Genomic DNA, 25,842 nt, shown 5'->3' with positions numbered 1-25,842 from the left:
AAGTTTTGTCATTCCTGATCTGGGAAATCAGCTGCGATAGCTAATCGGGCCAATATCGAGACTAAAATCTGCCTAGTCTGCTCTAGGCATAACATAATACATTTTCCCAGAGCATGGTAAGACTCCATTTGTTAAGTGTGCATACTACTCATAATCATATCGTAAAATAATAGATAACTTGACTATATCCCACACTTGTGAATCACAAGGACTGTTATAGAGGAGTAGATAGCACTTCTTTCTTCCTCACATAGAAATACAAATAATGTATTTGATCCAATGTAGTATATTATTAAAGCTGCTTTTTAATGGTGAATAGATGCAGAAGCTCTGCGAGTCATTATCTCTAATGCAGCTCTTTTTACACATATGCAGTTGTTTTGTTTCCCAAATTACCAAGAGCTCATTTGAAAATAAAAGCTATGGTCTGGAAACATTTTGTTTTTAATGTAATTTGCTCTTCTCTCTCCCTAGAATCAATTTAATAGCAATGCAGAGACACGTGGTGCCTTTTCATCAACAGACACAGATGGGCACTGCAGGGGAGAGTTCCAACAGTGAGGAGGAGATCACACCAGAACAGGTGTGACATGAAAACCACACCTTCACTGACTGTTGGCTCTCCCTGTGATTGAAACTCTCTTTTAGTGAGAAACAGGCAGCACTTAGTCTGAAAAATGATGATGCCATCAGCAACTCAGCATGCGGATTCATGAGAACAACCTGCGGGCGGTGCTCAGCCAGGCTAAGGCCGCTCATTTGTTTGGTTACTCATCTCCATAAACAGCAATAAGGGCAATTCATGGAGTTCCATGAGAGAGTGGGGTTGCTGGGGGGTTGCGGATCCGCCATGGACGGATTTATAATGTAGCAACAACTCCATCTTCAGCGAAAGTAAAACAGGACCCTGTCGTACTTCGTCTGTCGTCTTGATCTGCTGCCCGGTCATCCTCGCAATATGCTTCGAGCTCAAGATCATCAGATCTTTTCTTGTAATGCGATGTTTGATTCATTGTTCCCTTCAAATAGCTTAGAACATGTTTAGTCATCAAGTGTGGTTCTTTCGGTTCTTTAAGATATTGTGACAGTTTAGTGACAGTCCAACTTAGGTCAGATCTTGTACATGTCATCACATACTGTATATCGAACTGCCTACCACTTCACATCATATTTCCTTGGATTAACAGACGCACTGTCACTGTCAATGTTTTGTTTCTGCTCTCATGGTGTCGCCCTTCATTTGCAATCAGACATAACCGAATCTTTTCAGTATTTGTACAAAAAGACAAACAACAAAATGACCTTTGTGGAAGATAAGAACAAGATGAAAAATTGTATGACCAGTTATAATCGGTGGCCATCCCTGTGTGTGTGTGTGTGTTGTTGTTTTGCGCATGTACAGGCAATAAGATTTCTTTGACAACATTAATCAATAAATAGTTAAATAAGCCACAACATAGTCTGCATGATTTGTTCATTGGCAATACAGTTTGTTTAATCAGATGCAATCCAATCTACAAACCCTGTTTAATTTGCAGGTTATAACAGGCGTTGTGTTAGTAATGAGTTGTTTTGAATACATGAGATGCATTCAAGCGAGATAATCAGCCGATTATACTGCTTCTATTGTGCAAAAAGTAATAATAATAATAACCGATATGTGCTAAACATCCAGTCTATTTACTTGTAAAGCAATGTGAATTAGGCAAAGACCGACACACATTTCTATAAGAAAATGTACTTGAGAATGAGAGGTAATAATGAGGAAACAACAGTTGAATTGAAAAACAGATTGCTTGACCCATCAACAATTAATTGTTTTGAAATCATTCGACTCAATCATTCAATACCGCCATACAGTATTCGCTATCTTTTCGAGATGTTATGCCAAAATGCATAGCTGGGATAGGCGCCAGGACTTTTTTTTTTTCAAAGCAATTATTCAACATACTCTGACTGCAAGACATATTTGCATATGTTCTTTTATTGACTCCTGCTGTCTTTATTTGCATAATGGCTTCCAGTTCTGTTGCAACACATTAAAACAAATTCTTCCCACTGACGCAACCCTGCTCACTTCTTCATTATTGGTGTACTAATTTCCTCATGGGTGGTTTACATAGGAGATATGATTAATTGAGACTATTTTATTCAATAATACATTTTACCAAACCCAAACAACAACTGAGGTACAAGGTACAAACTGCCTTCATATTAATTATTTATTTGAATTTAGTATGTTTAATTGCTCTTACTCCCCCAGGAAACCTATTGTATAGAAATAATAGTGTGACATGAATGTGCCTTCACAGATGTGTAAGTTACCCATGCCATTGGCACTAACACAGCCCCATACCATCACAAATGCTGGCTTTTCAACTTTGCGTCCATAACAGTCCGTTTCAGGGTGTTGTTGATAAAGGGGCTTTTGCTTTGCATAGTAGAGTTTTAAGTTGCACTTACGGATGAAGCGCCAAACTGTATTTACTGACATTGGTTTTCTGAAGTGTTCCTGAGCCCATGTGGTGATTTCCATCAAACCATCAAATTCTAAGTTAATGATTATTTGCCAGAAACAATAAAGTTGATCAGTTTGAACCTTAAATATCTTGTCTTTGTCGTGTATTCAATTAAATATAGGTTGAACATGATTTGAGAATCATTGTATTCTGTTTTTATTTATGTTTAGCACAACGTCCCAACTTCATTGGAATTGGGGTTGGCCAACAAAGAAAAACTTTATTCTTTTTTTAGTCTGTGACAGAAAATATTTAAAGTGCATCAAAGGGCTTGTAATTTGCAAAATAAAATAAAAAAAATAAAAGATTAATCCATACTTAAATTATACACATTTTTTTTACCCACCAGTTCAGGGTGCACCCTGCCTCTCACCCAAAGATAGCTGGGATAAAATGAGGTAATAAAAACGCGATGGACTGACTTTTTAAAGACACACGAAGATGACGAGCTGAACATCTGCACGACTCTGCAGTGCGCATTTTACTGCGGATAGTTTTGTAAACTTTCACCAGAGGAAACATGGCTTTGTGGGTAACTTGACACTGATGGATGAACTTTGTAGCATACATTGGCGTTTGGATAACGTAATTTATTTAAGAAATAAAAAATGTAAAAATAAAATTATTGAAAATAACATTTATGATTCCTATTTTATTACACACAATATATATTGGCCTCACCGAACTCCTCCCATGCCCGAGTTTTTGCTTCAGCGACCACCAAAAGCTGCATTCCGCTTGGCCAGCCGGTACTCATCAGCTGCCTCAGGAGTCCCACAGGCCAAAAAGGCCCGGTAGGACTCCTTCTTCAGCTTGACGGCATCCCTCACCGTTGGTGTCCTCCAACGGGTTCGGGGATTGCCGGCACGACAGGCACCGACCACCTTACGGCCACAGCTCCGGTCGGCCGCCTCAGCAATGGCGGCGCAGAACATGGTCCATTCGGACTTGATGTCCCCCGCCTCCCCCGGAACATGAGCAAAGTTGGAGGTGGGAGTTCAAACTCCTTCTGACAGGGGATTCCGCCAGACATTCCCAGCAGACCCTCACAATACGTTCGGGAGAGAATCAGCACCTCCAAATCTGAGACCATGGTCCTCAGTCGGAAAAGGGTGGAGTGCCCTCTCCAGGTCGGGGATGAGATCCTGCCCCAAGTGGAGGAGTTCAAGTATTTTGGGGTCTTGTTCACGAGTGAGGGAAGAATGGAACGGGAGATCGACAGGCGGATCGGTGCAGCGTCTGCAGTGATGCGGACTTTGTATCGTCCATTGTGGTGAAGGAGCTAAGACGAAAGGCGAAGCTCTCAATTTACAGGTCAATCTATGTTCTTACCCTCACCTATGGTCACGAGCTGTGGGTCGTGACCGAAAGAACAAGATCCCGGATACAATCGGCCGAAATGAGTTTCCTCCGCAGGGTGTCCGGGCTCTCCCTTAGAGATAGGGTGAGAAGCTCGGTCATCTGGGAGTAGAGCGGCTGCTCCTCCACATCAAGAGGAGCCAGATGAGGTGGCTGGGGCATCTGATTCGGATGCCTCCCTGGTGAGGTGTTCCAGGCATGTTCCTCGGTGAGGAGACCCCGGGGACAACCCAGGACACGCTGGAGAGACTACGTCTTTCGACTGGCCTGGGAATGCCTCGGGATCCCCCCGGATGAGGTGGGTGAAGTGGCTGGGGAGAAGGAAGTCTGGGCGTCCCAGCTGAAGCTACTGCCCCCGCGACCCGACCTCGGATAAGCGGTAGAAAATGGATAGATGGAGATATATACGTGTGTGTGTGTGTGTCTATATCTATCTATATCTATATATCTATATCTATCTATCTGCCCTGCGATTGGCTGGCAACCAGTTCAGGGTGTACCCCGGCTCCTGCCCGATGATAGCTGGGATAGGCTCCAGCACGCCCGCGACCCTAGTGAGGAGAAGCGGCTCAGAAAATGGATGGATGGATGGATATATATACACACACAGAGACACCCATTTTTTAATTTAATTTTTCTTGCTAGAGTTTGGTTGCTTTGTCATAGTTTGTTGGATCTGTATGGCTTTTTGTCATGCCGAAAAGATTTCCAGTGTAAAAGTACAGTTTCATATACTCCCAGTGTCTCTCGAGGGAACCTACCAAGTGCAATGGAAAACACTGGGAGGACTCAGCTTTCCTGAGTCCAAGCCTCAGCCCAATCCAACATCCGTCTCAGTGTCCCTCGTTCAAAGGAGACGACAACACTACAGGAAACTCACAGTTCGAGTCTGGGAGCACTTGTATTGATTGACACTGACCTTGGCAGCCATTTCACAGCAACTCCACCACAAAGGAATACCTTTCAGAGAGAATTTTCCTTGAGTGAATACCCCTCCAATATGGTGCTCCGAGGAAAGACATTTGAGGGCAATCATTGCTTTCCGGGGAGGCTTGACTGTTGTGAATTGTGAAACTAGTAAAAACAGAATTAGAAACAACCTATGCTTGCATATTGTGCTTGTACACAAAAGACTGTTGACTTTATTTATTCGCAGGGTTGTTGTTGTTTTTTTTCTTTTCCTTTTTTTCTAGCATAATTTATGCTTCCAAATATCCATACAATTCCTTTTTTGGTTGGACAACAGACACATCAATATGCTCTGTATTCCTATTTAAAATGTTTAAAATTTCAATGTAGTCAATCAGTATGATGAGTTTGTTTTTTTTTTTCTTCGAATAGATGTCAGTGCATTTACAAATCTACATTCATTCCTTCATCTTCCATTCCGCTTCTCCTCACTAGGGTCACGGGCGTGCTGGAGCATAGCCTAGCGGACTCTGGGCGAGAGGCGGGGTACACCCTGGACTAGTCGTTGGCCAATTGCACAGCAGATATAAACAAACACCCATTCACACTCACATTCATACCTATGGGCGATTTAGAGTCTTCAATTAACCTACCACGCATGTTTTTGGAATGTGGGAGGAAACCGAGGCAGGAGCTAACCAGCCGTTCACCGTGCCGCCAATATTACTCTCGTACTTTGATATTAAATAAGAAAGTACAGCTCCATTATGAGGCTTATTTTCTGGCCGTCTGGCAATTGTTACAGCATGATATGATCTTATGTACTGTATAAATGTTTCTTCTATGATAAGAGTTGAAGTCCTCAAGTCATTTTTCTTTGATATTTTGGCACCGTCTCTTCACCTCCTAACACTCACAGTTTTTAAAAGAACTCTAGTTATACTGTACAATGTTTTTATTATTATTATTTTCTTTAGCTCTAAAGTAACAAGGAACATCACTTTTTAAGGGCATATGACTTGCTTTGACTCATCTGAAAGCAAACAGTTTTGCCCAGTGGACACAAGTTGAGGGATGCACAGGCACTGTGAGGGAATCTGGCCTTCGACAAGGCAGATTATCCAATGACAATCGGCTGCCAGTGTGATCATCTCTCCTCACCCTTACCCCTATGCAGATTTTCGATGCTCAACTGAAATGTTATTCAAATTTCACAGCTGCACATTCCCCTTAAATTGGAAAATGTTGGAAAACATCTGCTAAATACAAGCCCAATTCCAATGAAGTTGGGACGTTGTGTTAAACATAAATAAAAACAGAATTCAATGATTTGCAGATCATGTTCAACCTATATTAAATTGAATACACTACAAAGACAAGATATTTCATGTTCAAACTGATAAACTTTATTGTTTTAGCAAATAATCATTAACTTAGAATTTGATGGCTGCAACACGTTCCAAAAAAGCTGGGACAGGTGGAAAAAAGAGTGAGAAAGTTGAGGAATGCTCATCAAACACCTGTTTGGAACATCCCACAGGTGAACAGGTTAATTGGGAACAGGTGGGTGCCATGATTGGGTAGAAAAGGCGCTTCCCTGAATTCATTCAAAGATGGGGGCGAGGTTCACCTCTTTTGTCAACAAGTGCGTGAGAAAATAGTCGAACAGTTTAAGGACAATGTTCCTCAATGTACAATTGCAAGGAATTTAGGGATTTCATCATCTACGGTCCATAATATCATCAAAAGGTTCAGAGAATCTGGAGAAATCACTGCATGAAAACCAACATTGAATGCCCGTGACCTTCGATCCCTCAGGCGGCACTGCATCAAAAACCCATCTCAGTGTGTAAAGGATATCACCACAAGAGCTCAGGAACACTTCAGAAAACCAATGTCAGTAAATAAAGTTTGGCGCTACATCCGTAAGTGCAACTTGAAACTCTACTATGCAAAGCAAAAGCCATTTATCAACAACACCCAGAAATACCACCGGCTTCTCTGGGCCCGAGCTCATCTAAGATGGACTGACGCAAAGTGGAAAAGTGTTCTGTGGTCCTACGAGTCCACATTTCAAATTGTTTTTGGAAATTGTGGACGTCGTGTCCTCCGGGCCAAAGAGGAAAAGAGCCATCCGTACTGTTATGGACTCAAAGTTCAAAAGCCAGCATCTGTGATGGTATGGGGCTGTGTTAGTGCCAATGGCATGGGTAACTTACACTTCTGTGAAGGCACCATAATGCTGAAAGGTACATATAGGTTTTGGAGAAACATATGCTGCCATCCAAGCAACGTCTTTTTCATGGACGCCCCTGCTTATTGCAGCAAGACAATGCCAAACCACATTCTGCACGTTACAACAGCGTGGCTTCGTAGTAAAAGAGTGCGTGTACTAGACTGGCCTGCCTGCAGTCCAGACCTGTCTTCCATTGAAAATGTGTGGCGGATTATGAAGCGTAAAATACGACAACGGAGACCCCGGACTGTTGAACAGCTGAAGCTGTACATCGAGCAAGAATGGGAAAGAATTCCACCTACAAAGCTTCAACAATTAGTGTCCTCAGTTCCCAAACGTTTACCGAATGTTGTTAAAAGAAAAGGTGATGTAACACAGTGGTAAACATGACCCTGTCCCAGCTTTTTTTAGTTAATGATTATTTGCTAAAAAACAATCAAGTTTATCAGTTTGAACATTAAATATCTTGTCTTTGTAGTGTATTCAATTAAATATGGGTTGAACATGATTTGCAAATCATTTATGTTTAACACAACGTCCCAACTTCATTGGAATTGGAGTCGTAGATTATGTAAGATAATACTGACCACAAAACCAAATCAACAAAATGTGCCAATGAAATGTTTTACAATGGGAGCAACTAGAAAAACTAGTTAGCACATCCACTTCACAGTTCTGAGGTTCTGGGTTTATAATCTGGCCTCCCTGTGTGGAGTTTGCATGTTCTCCGTGTGCATACGTTTGTTTTCTCCAGTTTCCTCCCACATTCCAAAAACATCCACGGTAGGTTAATTGAAGACGCTGAAACGTCTGTCGGTGCAAATGGTTAATTCTTTATCCAGTGTGTGCCCTGTGATTGGCTGGCAACCAGTTCAGGGTGTACCCCGCCTCTCGCCCAAACTCAGCAGAGATCGGCGCCAGCACGCCCGCGACCCTAGTAAGAATAAGCGGTTAATAGAATGGATGAATGATGGATGTTTGACATGATATACTGTAAGAGGTACTGTACAATATGGCTCTATGTAGACTACAGTTTGCTAATAAACATTCATTTTGTATTTCAAATCTTTAAAAACATAGAATTACGGTCATCCAAAAGGAATTTACAAACAGCAGTAGGTTGAAGAAAAACTGTCAGAAAGTAAAATAAAAGTGTACACAAAACACAGCGTGTCATCCTTTTCCATGTAAGCCTATCTCCTGCATCCTCCTCTTGAACACCAACTGCGCGCATGTCTTCCCTCACGACATCCATCAACCTTATCAGAATCAGAATCATCTTTATTTGCCAAGTATGTCCAAAAAAAAACACACACACACAAGGAATTTGTCTCCGGCAGTTTGTCGCCGCTCTAGTACGACAACAGACAGTCAATTGAACACTTTTGAGTTCTTCCTCTCGCTCTCTTGTCTGGCAGCTCCATCGTCATCACCCTTCTACCAACATACTCACTATTTCTCCTCTGGACGTGTCCGAACCATCGAAGTCTGCTCTCTCTAACTTTAGTCTCCAAAACATCGAACCTCGGCTGTCCCTCTGATGAGCTCATTTCTAATTGTATCCAACCTGGTCACTCTTGAGAGCGAACCTCAACATCTTCATTTCCGCCACCTCCAACTCTGCTTCCTGTTGTCTCGAATCCATCCATCATGGCTGGCCTCACCACTGTTTTATAAAATTTGCCCTTCATCCTAGCAGAGACTCTTCTGTCACATAACACACCTGACACCTTCCTCCACCCGTTCCAACCTGCTTGGACCCGTTTCTTCACTTCCTGACCACACTCACCATTGCTCTGGACGGTTGACCCCAAGTATTTAAAGCCCTCCACCCTTGCTATCTCTTCTCCCTGTAGCCTCACTCTTCCCCCACCACCCCTCCATTCATGCAAATATATTCTGTCTTACTTCGGCTAATCTTCATTCCTCTGCTTTCCAGTGCATGCCTCCATCTTTCTAACTGTTCCTCCAGCTGCTCCCCGCTTTCGCTGCAGATCACAATGTCATCTACAAACATCATGGTCCACGGGGATTCCAGTCTAACCTCATCTGTCAGCCTATCCATCACCACTGCAAACAGGACGGGGCTCAGGGCTGATCCCTGATGCAGTCACACATCACCACTGTTCTGCGGCCCTCATACGTCCTGTATTACTCCAACATACTTCTCTGCCACTCCAGACGTCTGCATGTAGCACCACAGTTCCTCTCTGAGTACTCTGTCATCGACCTATCTGTCATATACCACTAAAATGAGTGGTCAGCAAAGCTTAGATACACTGTTCTCCTAACAGTCCAAATGATTTGGAAGCTGTTGCTTTGTGTAATGATCAGACCACAAAAAAACTGTATACATGTTTAACAATGTCTTAGAACAAGGGAGTCCAACTCATTTTTGTTGCAGGCCACTTCGCAGTTATAGTTCCACATGGAGGGCCGTTATGGCTGCAAACCCATATGAATGTATATGAATTGCCTCTTATTATTACATATACACAAATTCATGGGTAATTACTTTTGAAATCAGATGCCAGTAAAAACTGTTTGTTCAACTACAGTATGAAACAATATTATTTAAAAGGGGGGTTGGTAACAAAACATGCTTGCAACATCAATATTTTTAAAAGTCAAGACAATTTGCAATTTTGGTATTTTACCAAGAAACAGTCAATGCACACTCACACTCTTGCGGCCCGCATCTGGCCCCCGGGCCAACAGTTTGACACCTGTGCCTGAAGATTCAAATGACATAAAGAATAGTTTACAAAGAGTACCCCAAGCTTTAATCAAACTTTACTTGGGTGTTGTGACACGTTAGTAGGATGACTGAAAATAAAGTACAGGAAACTGCAGTTTTAAGAAACCAATTCACGCCTTTATTGGAATGTAGCAAGGCATTAAATACACAAATTCCATTCTTTGAATAATTTGGTATTTAATAAAAAAAAACAAAAAAAAAACTGATGAAATAATACTGGTCTCACAGTCATTTGAATTCAATTGGTTCGTTCTAATCTCGAATTCTTGTTTTCTTTCCCTGCATCATAGAGGTGGAAACCTGCCACTGTCTGAAGTGAAAGCATTCAATGATTCAATGCTTGAGAAATTAGGAGACACACCACACTGACACACACGGGAGAATATTAAGTAAAGTTTGGAAAATACTGTGTATCAAAGCTGCACCATCAGATGAAACAGTCAATTATTTTTTAACCCTTGATTTCATCCTGGATTTACAATTAAAAAAGGCATGTAATATAAACAAGCTCTTCTCGAGATACACAGTGTATTTTGGAGCTAGAAAGGAGAGATGCAGACAAAGCTGTGTTCTAAACGCATCAGAAATACTCCCACCTTGAAGATGTAAAGGCTTTATTATTCAAAGTGTCCACCAACCCCTGATCATCACAATCATGCACTTCACCATCCTCACCATTCACTGCATGTTACTTAGAAGAAACAAAAAATATCAGCCAAACGGTTTTGCAAAACTGTAAAACCATTTCCCTCATTTTGAAAAACAAAAGGCAAAAAGGGAAAAGAAAAACAGTCCTTAGCTCTCTGGGCTGCCTCAAGAGCACCACCTCTTTCCACCTCTTGAACCTGTCCTTGACAACAAGTCAAACCCGAACCCGCCCTGTCACCCACCCCAATGCTGCTAGATTTAGTTAAGACATGACTCCGAACACAGGATTGTGGCGACAGATGCTTGGCCCAATCTCTTCGTAGTCCTTTTTGGTGTGGCAAACCTGGTAGAACTCGGGCTGTGGAACAACAGGCAAAGATAAGGACAAGTTAAAACACACTCAAAAAGGAATAAAAACAAGAGAGGTAGAGGTGCAAGGATTAATTGACGCCGATTTTTGATAATCGATTAATCGTTTAGCGATCTTGTTTTACTTCAAATTGTCCAAGTCCTCCGAATTTCAGCCTCTGTACAGTAAATAATAATAATTATATTCATTATAAAAACAAAGAATACTCATCAAAATTTGACATTTGCAAAGATCTTCCTTTACTTTGGAAATCAACATTTGTTTTTACTATTTTCTGACATATTGCGGACCAAACCAGCAACTTAATCATTGCCAATTTAAGTGGTGCATTTTCTGCACTGTCAATTTGAAATAATGTCCTGTTTTTTAGTAAAAGGATGGAAATGTAACTTTTTTTTTTTGTAAATCCAATTAATTGATTAATCGAAAAAGACAGATTAATAGAAAATTATTGTTAGTTGCAACCCAAAACTGAAGTATTAACTTCAAAACTAAAGTATTGCCCCCCCCTTCTTCTCAAATTCATATATTTTTGCATAGCTTCCGCACTTTGTTTAAGATCATCAAACAAATGTAAATGTCAGATAAATATAACCCAAGTGAACTTAAAATACTGTTTTTAAATGGTGATTTAATTTATTGAAGAAGGGGGGGGGGATCAAAGTTACCTGGCTCGGTGTGGAATTAATTAGCCCCCTTGTTAAATGATGAATTAATTGTGGCTAATCACAATTTTTGGTTAATTTTCACTGATGACCCCCAAGCCTGATTACCTCCAGACCTGTTCAATAATAATAATAAAAGAATCACTCAAACAGAACCTGTGCTGACAAAATCAAGTCGGACAAAAGATCTAAAAAAGCTACAACAAAATGACATGATTCAAAGAAAATCTAGAACAGTAGATAAAAATAAAGTAACTGACATCCATCTGTCTGGAAAGGGTTATAAAAGCCATTTCAAAAGCTTTACGATTCCAGCGAACCATAGGGAGAGCCATTATCCACACACTGAGAAAACATGAAAGTGGTGAACCTTCGCGTGAGGGCCCGGCCTACAAAGATTACCCCAAGAGAATCAGAATCAGAATCATCTTTACTTGCCAAGTACGTCCAAAAAACACACAAGGAACTTGTCTCCGGTTGTTAGAGCCGCTCTAGTACGACAACAGACAGTCAATTGACAGAGAACACTTTTGACACATAAAGACATTGACAAAAAACTGTCACTGAGCAATAAAGGGTTGCTAGTTATCTGGTAATGCCAGTACATTTTTTTTTTTTTTTTGACAATTGTGCAAAAAGATGCAGAGTCCTCGAGCACTTCGGGTGACTAATATTGCAATAGTCCGGTGCAATGACCATTGTGAAAAGGGCGCCGAGACTTCAAGCGAGTAGTGCGATAATCAGGGACAATGTTGATTGTGCAAATGTTGCAGATAGTCCTCAGTCAGTGTGCAAATGGGGCAGATGCTACTCTGGCACGAGTGGCCAGTATCGGTCAACAACAGATATGCAAATTGTGCAGCGTGGCGAGACTACGACAGTGAGTGCACGAGTAATGTATAATTGGCCCCACAGAAATGTGACAACAAACTCAAGTTAAAAAAATTGCCAGAATGTTGAAATGGAATTGTAGGTTAGGTGTTGAAGAAGTTGATTGCAAGAGGGAAGAAGCTGTTGGAATGTCTGCTAGTTCTAGTTTGCATTGATCGGTAGCGCCTACCTGAGGGAAGGAGCCGGAAGAGCCGGTGACCGGGATGCAGAGGGTCCGAGAGGATTTTGCACGCTCTTGTCTTAGTTCTGGCAGCGTGCAAGTCCTCAAGGATGGGTAGGGGGTCATACAAGAAGGCGCCTACCAGTGTGGTCGCCTCGGTTAAGCGCTCTCTAGTATTGTTTTTGATTTTTTTCGTTCGTCTTTGGAGACATTACACCACTCACTTACACAAGGGGAGACTTGCTAACCATCAAGGAGGCTATTCCGGACTTTCTTTCACCAACTTTCGCAAATCCGCTTAGTTTTTTTCCCCGGAGTTACTCACCGCAGCAGCGACCGCGGTCCTTGGCGCATGGAAACGGAGGGGACACCACAGAGGGAAGCGAGCCGGCATCCAAGTGAAACTCCGCAAGAGAGGACACAGATTGGCGTTTCCGTCCATCCACCTCGCGAATGTACGCTCCCTACCCAACAAAATGGACGAGCTTCATCTTCTGAAAAAGACCAGTAAAGACTTCGGACGTTCCGCCGCCATGTGTTTTACGGAGACTTGCCTTCGTGAGGCTGTACCCGATGGCGCCGTAATGCTTCCGGGTTTTCATCTTCACCGACCAGACCGCATCGCGGAGTTATCGGGGAAAACAAAAGGCGGCGGGATATGCTTCTATATCAACGAAAAATGGTGTACGGACGTCACGGAGCTCAGCACACACTGCAGCCCGCATTTGAAGTCGCTGCTTTTTAACTGTAAGCCATTCTACTCGCTGCGTGAGTTCGCATCATTCATCCTGGCTGGCGTGTACATTCCGCCTCAAGCTAACATAAACGCCGCACTGCTAACGCTCGCCGAACAAGTCAACCAAATTGAAAAAAAAACACCCGGACTCACCCCTCATTATTCTCGGGGACTTTAACAAAGCTAAACTCAACCACGAACTCCCTAAATACAAGCAGCACATCGACTGTCCTACCAGGGAAAATAACATTTTAGACCACTGCTATACTACGCTAAAACATTCATACCGTGCCAAACCTCGTGCAGCACTGGGCTCGTCTGATCACTGCTTAATTCACTTAATACCGACATACAGGCAAGAACTTAAATGCACGAAGCCTACGGTGAAAACAGTGAAAAGGTGGACCAATGAAGCAAAGATGGAACTTCAAAGCTGTTTAGACTGCACAGACTGGAGTGTCTTTGAAAATTCAGCTGGCAGCCTGGATGACTATACGGACACAGTCACATCCTATATCAGTTTCTGTGAAGAGGTCTGTGTACCAACAAAATCATTTCGCACATTCAACAACAATAAGCCGTGGTTCACTGCTAAACTTAAGCAGCTTCGCCAAGCTAAGGAGGATGCATATCAGAGCGGGGACAGGGCCCTGTATAATCGAGCTAGAAACCAGCTGACCAAAGAAATTAACATTGCAAAGAGGATCTATACAGCAAAGTTGGAAAAACAGTTTAGTGCAAACGACTCAATCAGTCTGGCATGCATTCCAATCGCTGACTAATTACAAGCGACGATCCCCCCAAGCTGAGAACAATAGCACACTAGCCAACGACTTGAATACCTTCTACTGCAGATTTGAAAAGGACACTATCACACCCCACACCCACCCGGCCGGCCACACCACCAACCACAATCACTCCACTGACTTCTGCGTTAACCATCCGCGAACATGATGTGAGACGCATCTTTAAACAACAAAAGATTAACAAAGCGGCAGGCCCAGACCACGTGTCCCCATCCTGCCTCAAAGTCTGCGCGGACCAGCTCGCTCCAGTCTTCACACAGATATTCAATAGATCTCTGGAACTGTGCGAAGTACCATTCTGTTTCAAACGCTCCACCATGCCTCCGCGATGACTCACCCAGGAGGCCACAAAGGAACTTAGGACAACTTCTAAAGAACTGCAGGCTTCCCTTGCCTCAATTAAGGTAGGTGTTCATGACACAACAATAAGGAAGAAACTGGGCTAAAAATGGCATCCATGGCAGCGTTCCAAGATGAATGAATAAAAATCTGAATGATTCCCAAGATTTATGAGAGAATATTATATGGACAGACAAGATGAAAGTTGAGCTTTTGGAAGGTGTAGGTCTCATTACATCTGCTGTAAATGTAGCACAGCATTTGAGAAGAAGAACATCCTACCAAAAGTCAAACATGGTGGTGGTAAGTATGATGGTCTTGGGCTGCTTTTCTCCTTCAGAGAATGTCCAGCCATCTGTTTGTGACCTAAAGCTAAAGCGCACCTGGGTTCTGCCGCAGGATAATAATCCAAAACACACCAGCAAGTCAATTTTTAAATGGCTTAAAAAAACAAAATGAAGATTTTGGAGTGGCGCAGTCAAAGTCCAGACTTGAATCGGATTGAAATGCAGTGGCATGAACTTAAAAATGCTTCAAACCCCTCTATTTTTGCTCAATTCAAACAATTCTGCAAGGAAGAGTGGGCCAAAATATTTCCACAGAGATGTGAAAGACTCATTGCCAGTTCTAGAAAATGTTTAATTTCAGTTGTTGCTGTTGAGGATGACCCAACCAGCTGTTAGGTTTAGGGGCCATTACTTTTTCCACACAGGGCCAGGTAACTTTGAAAAGTGTTTTTCTTTTTTTCCTTAATAAATTAAATCATTTTAAAACAGCATTTTAAGTTCACTTGGGTTACATTTGTTTGATTATCTTAAAGTGGCGAAACTATGCAAAAATATAAGAATTTGAGAAGGGGGCCAAATACTTTTTCACAGCACTGTAAAATGCCCAATTTCCAGATTGTTTCTCTCTGAATCAAACTGCTGCAAACTACTCTGAAGCAACTTTAAAAATCCACAACATTTTGGCGAAAAATTATCTTTAGAAGAGAAACCTGAACAATCATTTTTGGATGACCTTTGACCAACGTTTCCAATACAAAAGTATGAAGAAATGGCTCTGTGATAAATCAATGTGAGAAACAGACAATGTTATTCAAAGCATTCCATTCACTCTTCACCTTGCATTCATGACTCATTCTTTTTTAATAGTACTAAATGTGCCTATGTTTACTGCATTTTCGCAGTGTGTGTGTCAAATTATTATGCAGCACTCTTAAGTAGACTACTCTAAAGGAACACACAAGTTAATTGCAGTTTCACCCTAAATCAATTGGGATTGGCTCGGATTAGACTACAGTAGATAAAATAGACTGAAGTCAGGAAAACAATGGAGTGCTTTGCAAAAGACTTTCTTTGACTAGTGTTATGAGCAAAGCGTCCTCTTCTTTCATTACACACTCTTCAGTTTTTGTTCCTTTTCGTAAAGAGTCAGTAAAAAATAATCAAATAAGGAAGAATATAAGGGACACATTCAGGAAGAAGGGGGCATGCCTGCTGTCAACTATGCCCATAAACAAAGATAATTTATTAGTAGTAAACAATCATTTCTATACCGATTCAGTGAAATTGTATAATTTCCCACAGCACACCTGATGATCTCTCACAGGATACTAATGTGGGACAGCAACACAGCTGTTGGGAATCTTTGCCGATCTAGTTATAATTTACCATAGGAGCCCTCTTCAACACCCCTTTAACAACTTCCGCATCCATTGTTTTGACATGGTGGTCATCCATAACCATCCAGAACTCCATTCAACTGGACAATCCAAAATTGCATGGCATTCATCATTGGGAGGGGGGGTGACTTACGAATAATGTGGAATCACCAAAAATTAGGCTCAGCTGGGAAAGTAATTATCAAACTTGTTTGAAATTGAGACGTCCTCTAGTTAGTGAACAAACTTGAGAAACAAATATGCAAAAACCACATAAATGCTAAAATGCAAATGTTTTTGTATAACACATGCCAATACTAATTTGGAACGTGGTATACTTATTCAAATAGTACAAAAAACAGTTTAATATGAATGTAGTTGCGAACTTCCAGTCACGAGATACAAAGATCACAGTCATCTAGCAACGCATGCAAGTGTGTACTGCTATGCTACTTACCGTTGATGCTAACATTGATCCGCCAAACCAGACAGCATATCTCTGCATATGATGAGTAATAACTTGGACATCAATTGGTTTGGGCTGCAGAGAGAAGAATTTGACATAATTCATACTCTGCAAACCATGTCACGATGAACAGCGGCAGCACGGGTTCCGCCATCACTGCCTAACAGATGTCCTTCTAGCAGAGCAAAAACCGATTGAATGTTACAAACTAGAATGTCACAAACACAATCAAATCATGGCAATTTATCTGTGCCTTCTATACAAATAATTTTATATATTAATACGAGGGTGCATGGGAGTTCGCCCAACCAGTCTACATGTGTTTTGTGGACTTGGAGAAGGCGTTCGACCGTGTCCCTCAGGGGGGTCCTGTGGGGGGTGCTTCGGGAGTATGGGGTACCGAACCCCCTGATACAGGCTGTTCGGTCCCTGTACGACCGGAGTCAAGAGTTTGGTCCGCATATCCGGCAGTAAGTCGGACTCGTTTCCGGTGAGGGTTGGACTCCGCCAAGGCTGCCCTTTGTCACCGATTCTGTTCATAACTTTTATGGACAGAATTTCTAGGCGCAACCGAGGCGTAGAGGGGGTCCGGTTTGGTGGCCTCAGTATTGCATCTCTGCTTTTTGCTGATGATGTAGTTCTGTTGGCTTCATCAAGCCGTGACCTCCAACTCTCACTGGAGCAGTTCGTAGCAGAGTGTGAAGCGGCTGGAATGAGAATCAGCACCATCCTGTAATTGTCTGAAAAACCACAGACTACTGGTGTCACTGCTTTTACTGAAGCGGTGGGCGATCGTCCTGAAGTACTCCCCCTTGGCCTCCCTGATGCCACGGGAAAGATTGGCCCGAGCTGTCCTCAGGCCCTCCTCATCGCCATGATGTAAAAGCAGAGTTGCGGACCTTCAGTAGTCTTGTATACCTCCGCCGTCAGCCATGGCTTCTGATTAGCACGAACAGTGATGGACTTAGTGGTGGTGACCTCATCCATGCTGTAGGTGGTAAGTCTCTGTGTTCTCCTGAAGGTCCGTGATGGAGTTGTTGGTGACAGGCTGTTTGAACATGGTCCAGTCTGTGGTGGCAAAACAGTCTTGAAGTGCTTCTCCTCGGTAAATAAAATGGCCGACACCTCAGAACCATAAACTCCAGTAGTGGTGAGCAGTGTTGACTGACCAAGCCAGCGTCCCGGCACCATGCTACGTTGATGTGAACACAGAGCTCGCCGCCGCGGCTCTTACCTCCCTCGACGAGAGTTCTGTCCCCTCAGTAGCATGCTAGCCGGTCGAGCAGACTCTTACGGGTAGAACAGAGTTGTCGAATGATATCCAGCTTGTTGTCCAGAGAGAGTACGTTGGCTAACACGATGGTGGGAATTGCTGGCTTGTGTGGTTTAGCCGCTAGCCTTGCTCTGATACCTCCACGCTTGCCCTGCTTCTGCTTCTTCCTTTGCCGTTCGTGGCGCCTCCACTGTGGGCGGGATGCAAGGAGTGGGGGTCGGAGTTGTTGTAGGCACCCTGAGCAGACCGCAGTTCCTTAGCTCCTCAGTGACAGTAGACTAACACCATAAAAGTAGTATCTGCGCCTTGGGACATGTAGATTTGACAAAGACGGGCTATAAGATGAAAGACACGAAAACATCGTTCGGTTGGGACAGAGAGAAGCTGCTGCATGTGCACGCGCTGCTAAGATGTGAGATCACAGGATTAATGAAGAATGCAACCACTTTACAAAAAAAAATTAAAAATTTATGCGCACCCTGTTTTCTAACAATTTTACAAGGGTGAACCTTTGATTCTGTATACTAGTCAAGTGGGTGGCAGTCTTTGTTGTGATAAAGTACATTTTCCAAACCTTAAGTTTGCCTCCACTCAGTTCCTCGCTCATCTTCAGTCTGGCATCAACAGTCCTCTTTAAATCTCTCTGCATACGGCGACCAAAGTCCCTGAACATGGTGGAGCCTCCAGATAGAACAATGTTCTGACCAAGGAAAAGTTAAATTAAACTTCATTAACAATCTAAAATTGGTTAAGGGGTCAGTCTGCCTTGATAGAAAATCATGATAACAGTTGCATCAAAGCAGGATTTGTTGACAAGCATAGATACTGTGAAATCTTGCTTCCTCACCAATAGGTAATTGTGTGTTATTTTGCACTAAATGCCAGCTTACCTTATAGAGAGGACGCCTGACATCAATAGGACAGTTCTGAATGACTTCGTCGACAACCTCAGAGATAGGTTGGGTAAAGTCTGGGTTGGCAAACTAGGTAGTAGTAAACAAAGAAGACAATATATCAGGTAAGACACAAGAAGTGTAATTGGCTCACTCTAACCACATGCCTAGCCAATAAACAAACAGTGCAGCTCATCTTCTGGCTGGCAGGGGTCATGGCTAGCCATATGTTGTTGTATATGCCGGCGGGGCCCTCTGATCACGCGTCGCGAGTGCCTGCCGGTCGGAACAGATATTTTTTGGATTGTTCATGTGTGAAAGAAGTTTTATTTTGAAAATCAGGTGCATCCAATCAGGTGCCTCTGTCAAAACGCTCATCTCGGTCATGGGATTACTTCAAGAAGGGACTGGTTCGTTAAAGAGAAACAAGCAGGGCTCCTTTGAACAAAAATGACATTCACTGAAATGGTATTTGTTTTTATGCCTGTCCGTCAAAATTAGCTTTTAAATGAAAGCAGTCCGTGATGCAAAAAAGGTTGGGGGCCCGCCACACACCGAGCGATGTAGTGAAAGAAGAGAGAGAGAAAGAGAAAGAGAAAGAGAGAGAGAGTGAGAGAGAGAGAGAGAGAGAGAGAGAGAGAGAGAGAGAGAGAGAGAGTCCCCACCAAAGGTATTGGAACGGCAAGGTCAATTCCTTTGTTAATGGGTCGCAGGCTTGATGCAGTTATTGCAAGTAAGGGTTATGCCACCAAATATTAAACTTTAAGTTAATTTATTAATGTCGGTTCCAATACTTTTGCTCACTTGAAAAGTCCCGAGTTGTTTAACAGATATAGATGTAAATACCATGAAATAAAAGCTGGAATTCTGAACTCTTGTCTCATATTCATCTTTTGATCTGATGATAATATGGACACACGCATCAATTCTACGTGTATTATTACACCATTATATGCCCCCGAGGGCAAACATAACTATAATGTGTCCCATGATAAAAACAAGTGCCTAAGACCCTCCAGAAAAAAGTAAACCTAGAATAAAAGTCCATTGTCCAATTACAACTTGAGTCCGGACGACCCACATCTCAAGTGTCCACACCTTTAGATTTAGCTACAGTATGTTAAATGGATCTTGATGACGACTGAAATCAAGTGTCAATCACAACCAATTTTGTACATTTTGGTTGTTAAGACCCCCCCCCCCCACACACACCACTTACCTCTGGGTGAAAGAAGATCTCAGGTCCCAGAAATCGCTCGTATCCCACATCAATAGTGAACTCTTTCTTGCTGATGGCGTTGATACCGGTGTACTGCTTAATCCACTTGGAGCCGTCTGTGTCATACTTGTTAAACTCTTTGACAAGATCTGGGCACACGTAGCTGAACCGTTCCTAACAGGGACATTGAGTGAACATTTATATGAGCCTTACTATCACACAGGGGGGGAAAAAGAAGGGTAATAATGTCCTGACTAATTTTCTCAAATTAAAAACATATTTAATAATAGTTAAGGATATCACGTAAAGAATTTCAAGTATATATTACTATGTTATTCCTACGTTTCACAGAAGTCACAGGTTCTCCTTACAGGAAATTATACAACCACTTTATAGCATAAACAGCAGAGGAAAGAACATTTTTTCAACAACCAATATGTACAACCTTTACGGTCCTTATCTGTATATCTCTTCCTACTGAGAGAAACTTCCAATATAAACCATATAACTGAGGTGAATCAATTTAAGTTTAAGAGGTGATCGTCACGCTTTCCTTCCCTTTAGCCCCCTTTTTGTATCTCAATGTGACCGGCCGAGACAATAGCCACCTCCACCTAATCTGGATTTGCTCTAAAAATTCAACTGAATTGAAATTTAATGAGTGGTTTTCTTAATTTCTTTTGATACGTTTACTGTAAGTTCTTTGTTTTTAGGTTTTGATAGAAAATGTATTTTTCTGATTGTCCCAGCCTCCCAGGTTTTTTAAATGTTTGTTTTTGTCAGTTAATTGTTCATTTGGAACTGTAGCTCTATAAGAGCAAGGGAGGATAAGCGATACAGAGAATGGAGGGATGGGTAGACTTAAATAGAACAGTCTTGCCGCTTCCAACAAGAACATGAGTACCACCTAGTGTCGTCCTGAGGAAACACAACAATAGTTAAGGTTTGAATGAACCACAGAATTTTCATGGGGAACTAAACCCAAAAGAAGAATACATCGTATATGCCAGCACTAGTCAAAACACGGCACTCTGATTAATGCATTTGTGGTATAAGAATGAAACAGAATAATTAAATCAATGTATGGGGGCGACTCATCATCAGCTGCAAACAGGAAATGATGTCGAAGCTATAATAGCAAGTTGCCTGCTATTAGATCACGGCACTGAACTTTGTCGGCTGACAGATTGCCGGGAGCGATGGATTTACTCATTCGATCAAATGTACACCGTGGCTGAGATGGAAAACACGCAGCGGTCATCAGAGGAATCACAGCGAAGAGTATAACCCATTTACATTAACCTCTTGATGTGAAAGAGATTCGCAAAAAGGATCCATATCAGCTAACAACTTGGTTAGCGCATGTAGATGATGACAATACGTATTTTCTTCTTCTGAAGCCCTTGTGTCGTTGATTTGCTTGTGTGTTTTGGATCATTGTGCAGTTGCAGCACCAAACCTCTTTTGAGCTTCAACTGTTGGACAGATGGCGTCAAGTTCTTCTGCAAAATATCTTGATAAACTTGTGAATTAATTTTTCCATTGATGATAGCTGTCCAGGCCCTGAGGAGGCAAAGCACGCCCATACCATAATGTTCCCTCCACGATACTTCACAGTTGGGCAGGGTTCGACATCAATGGCCTAATGGCCTGGGTCATTACACCCGTTGAGCCACCACATACTTATAGACGCTGGCCAGTTAAAATTTCTAAGTCACCAAAAATTTGGCCCAAAAGTACATTTTCAGTTGTGGAATTAAATACTTTTATCACCAAAACATCTCGTCAAAGATTGGATGTTGCGATGAAGCACGGAAAATCCGCAACCGGTACACTTGACTGGATAAATGGGCACGAATTGGGGTTTTTTTATTATTATTATTATTATTGTGATTTAGAGGAAGAGCACAGCATTTTATGACCAATTTATGCAGGATTTTAAGAAATTCCAAATGGTTTACATACTTTTTCCTTCCTTGATAATGAAGATATGCACATTTAATATAAAACAAAGTTTTGACATCTTGGTTTTAGTGGCCCTTTAAGCCATTTGCTCTAACTATAGAAAAAAAAAATTTTAGTCTCTTGGATTATGGTAAAGTCATACGTGTGGCACAGCTGTGCAAGTGGTAAAATGTTGAAGGGTTGCAGCCTCATCAAATATACAAATATATATTGAATATAGTATACTGTATTGACTTGGCATTGATTTTCTTATCGCCTCAGATGTGCTTAAAAAAAAAAGTAATAAAAAAAAAACGAAAAATAACTACAAGTGTCAAGTTATGGTTGTAAAATTCATGGGTAATGGAAAATAAATCAGAGCCCTTGAAAACTCAAAATGCGGACAAACCTTGACTGCCTTGGCTGTCTCCAGTGACTGCTCTGGTGGGATGCCCACCTCCCTCTCTCTTAGCAGCTGCTGGGTGAAGTAAGTAATGTCTCGCCCTGCGATGGGAATGTGCTTTATACAGCTGCCAATAACATAACCTTCAGCCTAGAGCACAAGTTAAAAGAAAAATGGGACACACACACACACACGGATACTTCAATAAAGTTTGCAAATAATAGGGTTTCGATATGCAAAATACAAGGAGAATGTTTGTAACATTGATGTCAATTACATTTATTTAATGAGATGCCAACTGGATAAACATGTATTTGTGTGCATATTAGAACCACAGACATGGTGATTCAGTCACCCTGAAACTGTAATGTACTATACAAGAAAATTTTTCTGAGCTGTGTAATCATTCCAATGTTTGAAATACTATGAGCTACTTACGATCAACTCCTCTCACTGCACCGGTTGATGGCTAAAAAAGCTTATTCTCTTCATTTTGGGATATGGGGGCGGAGTATCACAATTCGACAACTCCAACAACCGTAATTTCTCCTGTATAATGCGCACCCTCGAAGTTGACCTTAAAATTCTGGAAAACTCTTATACCTTTGTATAATGCATTTTTACAATGCATGATTTTGCTTCTACCCCTATGATCAAAACATGTAGTATTTTTTTCAAATAATTATTCTGAAGTTAAGCACTTTATTTGAACATGTATTACTTTTTTATTTACTTGTGCTTATTTTGAAATTCACAGCCTTACTTCTATTTAGTAAATGAGAAAACACACAGTTGTGCTCATATGTTTGATTACCCAGGCAGAATTTGTAAGATGGGTAAAATTATTTAAAGAAAACATGAAGGGCTAGGTGAAACAAATTAAATTTTATTTTAAGGGGATTCAAATTAAACTGTCAAGCATTTCAGAAAAGCATTATCGTTAAAACAAAACATAACCATAAAGAAATGAATGATGGTTGTTGTTCAGTCATATTTAAAAATATATATATATTTCACAAATTCTGCCAGGGTATGTAAACTTATGACCACAACTGTACATACAGGATCTGCAGTCATATGTACCCCTGTCATATTGGAATGAAAGTGTAAGCTACATCTTTTTCATAAGCTCTAGGTGGCGGTGACATTGGAATGAAATTGCACAGCTTTTTTATAACCTCTAGATGGCGGCATACATTTATAAAATGTGAAAGCTTTTTCATTTCCCCCCTATACCTATGTATAATGCTCACTATTGACTTTTGACACTTTTTTTGGGGGGGGGGGGTTGGATTATACACGAGAAATTACAGTAAATGTGTTTCCCTACTGAGTGATAACACGCTATGTTTAATATTTATTAAAAAAATCACACAAATCTGACTTTATAAGCACATACAGTAGGTCACTCCAGCATCTTTCTATACAGCTCGTCCAAGAGTCTTAACAGGCTGAGCTACAGTATATAAGAAATAGATAGATGGATGTTGGAGTATATGGATTTATTAAAAACAAATGTCCCTGCAACATGTTGAAGAAATGAGAAATATTAAGACTATGAAAAGAGCAATTTTTAGGGGTGAAAAGATTCGTTTGAGCAATGATTCGATTCGTATCACGATTTGTGGTTCGATTTAAGGATGATGTTGGTTCATTTACAATGATACGAAAAGATTCGGTGGCTGAATATCAATTCGAAACTTAATAGCCAAAAATTCAACCAGTATGTGAAATAAATACCAGCAGTGCAGGTGAAATTTTCTAGATTCTTTGCTGCTATGATTTCACTTGTTCGGTCAGTTTTTTCCTCGAAAGGAGATGTTTAATTGGTGTTAGAATTATGAGGGCATCCTTGGAAAAATGTCTCCACTGTAAGGAATTCCTGGCTGGACCCAAAATTTGAAAATCCCTGTTTTAAACAGTCAATACTAATAGCTAAAAACAAAGCACAATAAGGTTTCCACGAGGAAAAGCTTTTAGGAAGTTTTAATAATACAACCCCAATTCCAATGAAGTTGGGACTTTGTGTTAACAATAATAATAATAATAAAAAAAAAATAATAATAATAAATAAAAAAAAAGAATAAAAGAATAAAATGATTTTCAAATCATGTTCAACCTATATTTAATTGAATACACTACAAAGACAAGATATTTAATGTTCAAACTGATAAACTTTATTGTTTTTAGCAAATAATCATTAACTTAGAATTTTATGGTTGCAACACGTTCCAAAAAAGCTGGGACAGGTGGCAAAAAAGACTGAGAAAGTTGTGGAATGCACATCAAACACCTGTCTGGAACATCCCACAGGTGAACAGGCGAATTGGGAACAGGTGGGTGCCATGATTGGGTATAAAAGGACCTTCCCTGAATTGCTCAGTCATTCACAAGCAAAGATGGGGCAAGGTTCACCTCTTTGTGAACAGTTTAAGGGCAATGTTCCTCAACGTACAATTGCAAGGATTTTAAGGATTTCATCATCTACGGTCCATAATATCATCAAAAGGCTTTGTAGTAAAAGAGTGCTGGTACTAGACTGGCCTGCCTGCAGTCCAGACCTGTCTCCCATTGAAAATGTGTGGCACATTATGAAGCGTAAAATACGACAACGGAGACCCCGGACTGTTGAACAGCTGAAGCTGTACATCAAGCAAGAATGGGAAAGAATTCCACCTACAAAGCTTCAACAATTAGTGACCTCAGTTCCCAAACGTTTATTGAATGTTGTTAAAAGAAAAGGTGATGTAACACAGTGGTAAACATGACCCTGTCCCAGCTTTTTTGGAACGTATTGCAGCCATAAAATTCTAAGTTAATGATTATTTGCTAAAATCAATTAAGTTTATCAGTTTGAACATCAAATATCTTGTCTTTGTCGTGTACTCAATTAAATATAGGTTGAACATGATTTGCAAATCATTGTATTCTGTTTTTATTTATGTTTAACACAACCTCCCAACTTCATTGGAATTGGGGTTGTACATAGAGGGCAAAATAAATGAACAAACCTGATCTTTGTAGCACAACGTGATGCTGCGAAACGCCGTCCAGTGGGTGACGTTGTCACTCATTCTCCTCTTTAGCTAAGCTAGCAAGCTTGAAAGGTTTCAATGTGCACCACACACGCATTAATTTTTATGATTTCTCGCTCACCGCATTCTCATCTGCCATCGACCAGAAAGGCCCACATCTTTATCGATAAAAGCGCTTAAAAAAAACACACACACACACACACAGTGGTATCTCAGTCCAACTACTGTTGGGTGCTAACTGAAAAATAAAGCTAAGTAAAAGGAATTACAAGCATGTTTCTTGGAAATACAACACACTCACACCTCCATATAATGTATGCCGCTTGAATTCCAATGTGTTATTTCCTTGTATGGATACGATTGATTGATTATCTTTTAAAATGACTTCAATCAATATATTTTCATCTGGAAGGCTAACTTGCCAAGCACAGATCGATCCAGCTGAATGATCCAGTTGGATCGTAAGAATAAAAATCGGTACATCGATGTAATGAACGACTGAATCGTGATACCACTAGTAATTTGGGTGAGGCAGTTGGCATGCACGAGT

The 25,842-nt window shown here is 41.2% G+C and overlaps 1 protein-coding gene across 1 annotated transcript in view; it reads right to left on the bottom strand.

Moving 5' to 3' along the window:
* Positions 1–9,876: 9,876 nt before the first annotated feature.
* The window catches only part of LOC133487209 (actin-related protein 3), a 23,595-nt gene continuing 7,629 nt past the window's right edge, over positions 9,877–25,842 (bottom strand). Inside the window, exons 7-12 of the mRNA XM_061793414.1 lie at positions 22,264–22,407; positions 19,911–20,084; positions 18,689–18,781; positions 18,373–18,498; positions 16,517–16,600; positions 9,877–10,787 (exon numbers count right to left, since the gene is read on the bottom strand). Of these exons, the coding sequence (XP_061649398.1) occupies positions 10,692–10,787; positions 16,517–16,600; positions 18,373–18,498; positions 18,689–18,781; positions 19,911–20,084; positions 22,264–22,407 (717 nt within the window). The 3' untranslated portion in view covers positions 9,877–10,691. The remainder of the gene's footprint in view (positions 10,788–16,516; positions 16,601–18,372; positions 18,499–18,688; positions 18,782–19,910; positions 20,085–22,263; positions 22,408–25,842) is intronic.

This window comes from Phyllopteryx taeniolatus, chromosome 12, assembly GCF_024500385.1.
Source record: "Phyllopteryx taeniolatus isolate TA_2022b chromosome 12, UOR_Ptae_1.2, whole genome shotgun sequence".
In the NCBI taxonomy this organism is placed as follows: domain Eukaryota; kingdom Metazoa; phylum Chordata; class Actinopteri; order Syngnathiformes; family Syngnathidae; genus Phyllopteryx; species Phyllopteryx taeniolatus.
Note: the sequence above shows the minus strand (reverse complement) of the source record. Positions and strands in the feature narration are given on the sequence as shown.